General features: G+C 35.5%; 2 protein-coding genes across 2 annotated transcripts; both read right to left on the bottom strand.

The window, feature by feature from the left end:
* Positions 1 to 235: 235 nt before the first annotated feature.
* Positions 236 to 1,579, bottom strand: LOC113070744 (H-2 class II histocompatibility antigen, I-E beta chain). Its single transcript, XM_026244165.1, has 3 exons — positions 1,493 to 1,579; positions 929 to 1,201; positions 236 to 567 (listed from the first exon to the last, which is right to left on the bottom strand). Exons 1-3 carry the CDS (start codon positions 1,560 to 1,562, stop codon positions 251 to 253), a joined length of 660 nt encoding a protein of 219 aa, XP_026099950.1. The 5' UTR covers positions 1,563 to 1,579; the 3' UTR covers positions 236 to 250.
* A 1,721-nt stretch (positions 1,580 to 3,300) lies between these two features.
* LOC113070743 (HLA class II histocompatibility antigen, DP alpha 1 chain) lies at positions 3,301 to 5,849 on the bottom strand. The gene is made up of 4 exons (XM_026244164.1): positions 5,765 to 5,849; positions 4,603 to 4,848; positions 3,873 to 4,157; positions 3,301 to 3,748 (listed from the first exon to the last, which is right to left on the bottom strand). The coding sequence occupies exons 1-4, from the start codon at positions 5,847 to 5,849 to the stop codon at positions 3,627 to 3,629; spliced, it is 738 nt and encodes a 245-aa protein (XP_026099949.1). The 3' UTR covers positions 3,301 to 3,626.
* Between the last annotated feature and the right edge of the window lie 2,755 nt (positions 5,850 to 8,604).

Below are 8,604 nucleotides of genomic sequence, written 5' to 3'. Positions count from 1 at the left end.
GCATAATTATTGACCAAGTGAGTGAGTTTAACAATTGAGTTTAAGTAGAAATCTACCTTAGTATCATTCTGAATTATTCTCATCTTCACTGACCTGTTGATTTCTTCTTGTAGTAAATGAGTCCAGCAGCAGCGATAATGATTCCCAGCACCAGACCAAAGGCTCCAATAGCAATTTTATTCCTCTCAGACTCAGGGAGAGACGCATCTGTGGAGATTGTCATTTCAAAGTATGCTTACCACAAACACAGTTATAATATAACACCTGTTGAGTGTCTCATCTTACCCCAGTCATAGATCATGGGTTTATTGAAGCTGGCGTGCTCAACCATACAGGAGATCTCCTCTCCAGATTTGGGGGTGTACTCCAGCTCAGAGTGAATCTGGTAGTACCAGTCCCCATCAGCCATCTCCATAGTAGAGGTCACTTCAGAGGTCATCAGTTTACCATCTCTCAGCCAGGACACTTTGATGTGTGGAGGATAAAATTCATATGCGCTGCACATCAACACAGCTGGATGTCCGCCACCAGCCCGCGTCACTGAACTGAGCTTAACCTTTGGTTTCACTGAATCAAGAAGAGCAACATCCTAAATACAAAGATTTCAGTATCTGAAATCATTCTCCTCGTGGGGACATGTGTTGATCCCCATGAGGGAAAACAGCTTATAAAACATGCTAAGTGATGTTTTTGTAAATGTTTTCTGTAATGGGTAGGTTTAAGGGAGACAATACAGTTTGTACAGTATAAAAATGTTTTTGTCTTTATTCACAGTAAGTTTTTCAAATTAAATTCTTACATTTTAAAATGCTAGTGCTGACCATTTCTGGTGATATGAAGACATTATGTTAAATTATTATTTTCTAGTTACTAGCATTTGCTCTACACGTTGACAGCAAAAATGAAAGAAAAGACATGTGCCACTTACCTGATTTATCACTGATACTGGAGTCAAAGATTTCAGCATTACCTTTGCAGAACCAGTCCACAATATCTCTTTCTTCATACACTAAGGGGCCACTGTTCAAGATCTCTGCAAGTTTCATCCCATACTCGTTAAACCCCACAAATCTCCCCAAAGTGCTGTCAAACTGAATGAATAAATATTTATTGAAGTAGGAGTTGTCAAAATACACCATGTCACTGATGTTAGAGGAGCTGTAGATGCATCTTGAAATACGGTATCTGTAATATACATTTGCTGAAAAAGAATGAAGATGCAGAAAAATCTGTCAGATAAATATACTAACAAGATCTTGGATGCATCAGTCAGTTACAGTAGGCTACATAGATATCTTTAAAAAAAAAAAAACAAGTATAAGTAATATTTCCTTTAGAACGACCATTACCAGGAACATTAAAATGAATGACACTTCTTAAGAAAATGTTGCAATATAATAATTTTATTACTACTGCTACTAAAAGTAACAGTAACAATAATGATCAAATTATTGTTGATATTTATTATTTCAATACCTCTCATTTTACTTACCACTTTCCACTACAAGACATATAGACAGTGCTAATATGAGATGACAGCTGAAGAGCTTTTGCAGTGACATTTTCACTCACTCTGAATCCAAGCTGAATGCTGCAGTGCTTTGTTCATGTTCATGTGATTGACATTCAAGATAACTCTACAACCAGTTACTGCAGGTGTAGGTGTCAAATGTTGCTAGGCAGTGTTCTGCTTTCATTTTAAAAGGAAACACTATGGACTTAACAGTCTAACTAATTTAGATAAACTAACTTTATATATATATATATATTACAGAGACTCATATTTTGTGACTTTAATGTGTAAACAGTTGGTAACTAGCATATTATACAACAGCAATACTAAACACAAAGTTTATCCATTTATTATCGCTGGCATTAATATTAATAAGATATAACATTAATATTCATTGACTGTGGTTTACGCACATTGTTTTATTAAATGTATTAGGTAAATTGCTCAATAGACAGTTTTTGACTATTACTAACACTCTTGTGTTTGATCTGCCCTGTTACTTTACAGAGATTATGTAGTCTTTTTATTGGATGAAAATAATCAGCTGTAACAGGCTTTACAAGGTAATGTGTTTAGTGTTTTACTGATACACTACAGTGAACATCTGTAAATGACTTTGTTGCACTTGTTGTTTTGGGTCAACTAAATAAAAAAGGCTCAGAGTTGAGTTGCTACGCTATTATGCACCAGGTATATAAGTTTGTGATACTTCCTCATTCAAAAGCACACAGGGAGATGCAGAACAAGATGTCAGAAAATATGTTGATATAAGAAAGAACTAGAATACATCAGTCAGTTGCATTAGGCTACATGGATGTCAAAAAGTACAAGTAGCCTAATATTTCCTTTAGAATGAAAACAACTACTAACAGAAACAATAACGATAATAATGCTTATAAATTATATATATATATATATGCTAGAGAATACCCAGGAGGCTGATGAGTAATAGAAAGATAGTTTTATTGAAGGCACAAACAGCGGGTAGTGCTGGGTAGAGTGATGAATGGTGGTGATGAATGGATCCGTGATAGCTGGGTGAAGACTTCACAGGAGGGAGGTGTACCACACACGCACGATGGAGACTTGGATCTTTGGGGGATCGCTAGAGAGAGGTAAGTAGAGGTAGAGTTAGTCCTTAGAGTTAGCATACAGGTAAGACCTTGCCACGAATGAGACCGGATGCTGACTGAATGCGTGTGTGTGTGGTATTCATAGTGCTGATGTGATTGGGTCGTGATGAGGGTCAGATGGAAGTGATTAATCTTCCAGTGAGGGCATGCGCTGTGAGTGAGTGGTGGTGGAACCTGGCGTGTTTGTAACAATATATATATATATATATATATATATATATATATATATATTATTGTGGCGAGTGGGGCGGGGCCGAGAGGCGTGGGAACGAGGAGTGAGGCCAGGTGTAGTGATTGGAGATGAGCTACACCTGGCCTCACTCCTCGTTCCCACGCCTCTCGGCCCCGCCCCACTCGCCACAATTATCATCTCTGGTACTCCTACATTCCATTCATCAGATCTGGTCTCATAATAAAAGAACATCTTTTATGCTGCAAAATTGGATCAACAGGAATCAGGGAGGGAGGGAGGGAGGCAAATCACAAGCAGGACAGACTCCTAACAATAGGTCTGTCCTGGTCCTGAGGACCCACTGCTCTTCACATTTTAAGCTTGAGCATCCTGAAACCTTAATCGAAACTTAAATGTGAGGAACCTGACTTAAAGCTCCAAAACAAACAAACAAACAAACAAAAAAAAAAACAGGACAGCACACAGCCAAGGCAATCAGGCCCAAAGTTGTGTGCTCAACAAAAAATACGAAAAAAAGCCGAATGAGAGTCTCAGGATCCTTTACTACCACATGGCCTTCTCTTTATGTTCATCATTATATTATGTTTTTTAGATGGTGGTTTTATGGAAACATTTAATTAGCACATGAAAGCTTTCTCTGACTGTACAGACACTTAAATATGTTAGTTTTGAACCATGTGAGTATATTACTTAATGCTGATGCACAGTTAGCTCTGTTAGAATATTTTTGTTTTATTTCCATGGCGTTATAGTCAGTTTGAAAATGTGTATTTCCATTGCTTTATAATCAGTTGCAGTTGTTTCCTTTAATGAGTAAGAAAGTTCCTGTAGCGACTCCCAACAGTCCTAGAGTCAGACCCACTCCGCAGAACACAGCTGGACCAACACTTGGGAGAGCAACATCAACATCTGGAAAATACATGCATAGGAAATTGGAGGACGCATGAAAATTATAACAGCTGAAAAGATGATTTAACAAATTCCTCAAATGTGAGCTGAAATAATGATGATAATTATAAAATATCACACTCACCCAATGTTTTGGTCTGAGGTTGACCCTGGAGGGCTATGTGGTTCACGGTACAGCTGCAAATGTCTCCTTCAGCAGGTGTAAACTTAAGAGTGGAGAAGATGTTGAAGGTACCATCTGCCCTTGGACGGTATTGGCTTAAATTTATGTCCTCTGTCACATTAGCATTATTCACAGTCCATGAGATGCTGAGAGATGGAGGATAGAAGCCAGTCACATGACAGATGAGAGTGTTCTGAACCCCCAGCTCTACATCATCCTTTAGATAGATGGATGTATGGGGTGCATCTAGAAACACACAAAACTTTATTTATTAGTTAATTCAAATGAATATAGATATCATACAACTTATCACATATTATATAAACCTTTGAGTCAAACCTGATGCATATATCTTATTTAATTTCTGTTCCCACCAAGTTCACACTATGGTAACACTTACAGTAATGTTCATTTAAAAGGTAGCCTGGTAAATGACTAAAAATAACAAATTTGAATCACAAATATTCTAAATTAGCATATTTAAGCAACTAATTGAGTTCCAGTCAGTTAAAATGGCTAACTAATTAACAGGTATTCTGTGAAAATTGCCCTTTTTTGTGTTGTCATTTATTGTTATTATTCATTTTTAATGATCCCCTTTATAAACAGTTCATAGTACCTAACATATCACTGTTAGACAGTATTATTAATTAAAATATGTACAATTTAGTAGTAAATTTTCATGCCTTACCCATTTCTGGTGGTGGGCTCTTGAAAATGTTTGTCAAAAATGCTACATCACTTTTGCATCCCTTCATTTCAATAACACTTGTTTCATAATACTGAGGAAATTCCAAAGGATTTGCAAAATCAGGCAATGTTACTACTCCTCTTTTCTGATTGAAGTCTGCATGCCACATCTCCTCTTCATCAAGTCCATGCATATCCTCTCCATCTGTCTCAGAGCATCCATGAATTCCGACATATTCATGTACAACTGAAATACAATGAGCATAATAAAATCCACTTATTCCACTTTGTCAGGTTTTTGTCCTTAAAATAATATTGAGTATGGGACTAATTTCTTATGAATCTCAACACAAGCCTCCTACTTCCAAAACCATGTGAAGGGTTCGCATGAGCATTATTTTTGTATCTTTGAAAAAGGTAGGAATTTGATTTAAATTGTTTGAGTTTGTTTATTTAGTTTTGTTGTGTTGTGTTTTTGGATATACTGTATTGTCTAATCTTCCTCGGTGCTTGAGCTTGTAACTGAGTCAAACATAAGTTTAAGTAATTTCACAAATTTAATTTGTGAATATAAAAGTATTGATAGTGCGTATTGAAGAGCAGTGATATAAACATTTATTTCTTAGACACTTGAGGACAAATAATAATATTTGCTATATCTTAGACGTACTGTAATAGCAGCTGTTTTAGTGTTTTTTTTTTTTTTGTTTTTTTTAATATGATCCGTGAAGCTCACGTCTTTTATTTTGTATTATGTATGCTCTTTTGTTTTATATGCCTCCCTGATTTCATGGTTTGTTTGTTCCTGTAGAACTCTGAGATGATTTTAAAATATACAGTACGCAGGAAGTGCTTTCAATGCAATATTCACATAACAAATGGTGAATCAATATTCCTATAGTGAATAACTATCCATCCTTTTTCCAAAACCAGTGGAGGTTTTAGTTTTAATGTATTGGTAGCAAAACCTACCCACATGTGTATTTGTTTGTAACCAGTAACAGTAACAGACTGTGTATTATGTTCAAAATATCATTACCCATTTGATTCTGACTATAACTGTTTAACAAAAAATTTCAACATAATTTCAGTCTGATTAAAAAATATAATAATTTTAACTATAATCCGTTGCAGTACCTAAGTGACTAAAAACTTAAACTTACTTTCAGCATCAGTTGAGAGAACAATGGTTAAGGTAAGAATTGTTATGTACAGCTCCATCTTGATTGATGAAAGTCGAACAAACATCAGAGAAATGCTTAACAGAAAGTATTAGTTTTTGTCTCATCCACTCAGAGTTCGACCCACACAGTGACACTGATGTATCTAGAAGGAAGCAAAAGGTTTTCCTCATTCACCTGTCAGGCAGCTTTCTAATCTTATCTGATGTTTGGATTCCTTCAGTCTGCAAGTGTAAATACAAAAGTGCAGAAACAAACCTTTTTTTTTTTTTTTTTTTTTTTTTGCAAAAAGGAGCAGAGGAGACAAAAGAGCTTTTAAACCTTAAAAATGTTATTTTAAACATTGGTAACATTACTAACTTAGCATTGCTCTTACACTGACAGTCATTTAAAAAAATAGTTTTGAACCTTTTTACTAATAAGTTACTTTTTAACAAATAATGATGCAGTACAATAAAATGCTATTATTGTTTTAATTTCATAGCATAAACAACTTTGCCGTTGTTGGCAATAATGGAATACTCTGCTAGAATGTCTCTTTGGCACAGATAAACACAATATTGCTCTTACTGTTTCTCCAGTTTGTAGGCAATATACATGGTATGTATTTGAGTGTTTCAATAGTGTACAGCATTTACTGTATGCACGGAATAGCCAGAGGATCTACACATCAAATAAATAAATAAACATGCACTTTAATGTCATCTTTACTAATCAGAGGAGCTGTTACTCTGGCACAAACCAAAATGAATTTATTTAAATATTTGAATCAAACTCTCCCATTCTATTTCTGCAAGATATCAACTAAAAACGACTGCCCCCTTCTCCAGTGAGAGCTCTCTGGCTGCTGCCTTAATGCCAAGGCCAACACCCTCCTCAAACTATTGTAAGTGAACAAAAACAACTGATACCAGCTTTAAGTGACATTTTGGGTCTCCGCTATGAGAGCAGCAACATTCATAAATGTTTACACAGCAAGCAGGAACCCAGTGTGTCTGTAGCTTTCTCTGTTTCTTCCTGTACATGGTAGAAAGTCTAAATCCTCTCAAATGGTATGGCAAACCCATCTAATCTGCTGCCTATTATGTGTCTAACTAAGATTGTTGTGAGGACAAGTAATGCTGTCAAGTTTGCATTGTAAACATCTGCTGACATAAAAATGAATCACTTATGGTCAATGACTTAATAAACATAAATGACCTGGATTTTATGTTTCTAAAGAAATGTGGGTAGAAGACAGCTGTAGTGCAAGTCCTCAATCAAACTGCTCCACTAACTTAACTTTTATGAGTGTGTGCAGAGTTGTTAGGAGAGGTGGAGATGTAGCTGCTCTATTTAAAGATGACTATCAATGTGTCATTTTATATATAATTTTTTTACAGGGCTCTAAAATACTCTCCAGCCACTGTCCAAGACTTCACAGAACTATTATCAATGATTTCCTAAAAGTTTGACTGTGTTCCTATTGCTGGAGATTTTAATATTCCTACAGATAATGCAGATATAACAGTACTGCTTAAGAAATTATAACTGGCAATTAAACACTTTTGACTTGACAATCATGTAGACACTCTAGATTTACTTATCAGTACGTCTAAACATTTCATGCACTGTTATTAAAGGGATACTCCACCCCAAAATGAAAATGTTGTAATTAATCACTTACCCACATGTTGTTCGAAACACGTAAGAGCTCAGTTCGTCTTCAGAACACAATTTAAGATATTTTGAAAGAAAATCTGGAGGCTTGGGACTGTCCCATAGACTGCCAAATAAATAACAGTGTCAAGGTACATAAAAGGTATGAAAGTCATCATCAGAATAGTCCGTCTGCCTCCTTGTGGTGTGGATGACACAAGAGAACATCCACAGGATACTGTGATATGGAGAGACACAAAGGAGACCGTTGACAAAGGAATTATTAAATAAAGTCATTATTTTTGTTTTCTTTGTTTACAAAAATTGTCCCCGTCACTTAATATAATCCAGATTGCACGTCTGATGGCATGATGGAGTATTCTGACGACGACTTTTATACCTTTTATGGACCTTGATACTGTTATTTACATGTGTCTGTCGAGCCTCCAGGTTTTTCATCCAAAATATCTTAAATTGTGTTCCGAAGACGAACGGAGCTTTTATGGGTTTGGAACGACATGGGGGTAAGTGAATAATGACAACATTTTCATTTTGGGGTGGAGTATCCCTTTAAGGACATAACACTTCTTTATTTTTGATATATTGATCTCTCCTACAACTAATCTAGATCCGTCTCTGTCAGAAAGAGATGCACACATTAGAAGGCACATGTGATTCGATATAAATATTACTTCTTTGAAGACAGCCTTCATGCTTTCAATGTTGGACAAAGCACAGCAAGATGGTCTAAATCAGCATATTATCATTTAAAAAATATTGCAAGAATTAGTTCGTTTGTTTCTAATTCTTATATAAATATATTATGGGGGGAAAAAACTCTTGATCACTGAATTCAACATATACCAGTTCCCAAAACATTTCTACAGATCTCAAATCCACAGCTATACATCGACATTTATATTTATGTATATTAGTTATTTAATTTATTTAATCAATGAATTTAATTATTTAATCAACAATCCATTTCTGTATATGGGTGCATGGGCTCTTGTCACATTTGGTGATTCAATATGAATATAACATCTTTAAAGACAGCCTTCATATGCTTTCAATGTCGAACTAAGCACAGCAAGACAGACTAAATCAGCATATTATCTAAAAAATATTGCAAGAATTATTTGCTTTGTTTCTAATTCTTATATAAATATAGTTTGGGGTCGAAA

This window comes from Carassius auratus, unplaced genomic scaffold, assembly GCF_003368295.1.
Source record: "Carassius auratus strain Wakin unplaced genomic scaffold, ASM336829v1 scaf_tig00005214, whole genome shotgun sequence".
In the NCBI taxonomy this organism is placed as follows: domain Eukaryota; kingdom Metazoa; phylum Chordata; class Actinopteri; order Cypriniformes; family Cyprinidae; genus Carassius; species Carassius auratus.
This window is presented reverse-complemented; position numbering and strand designations above follow the sequence as displayed.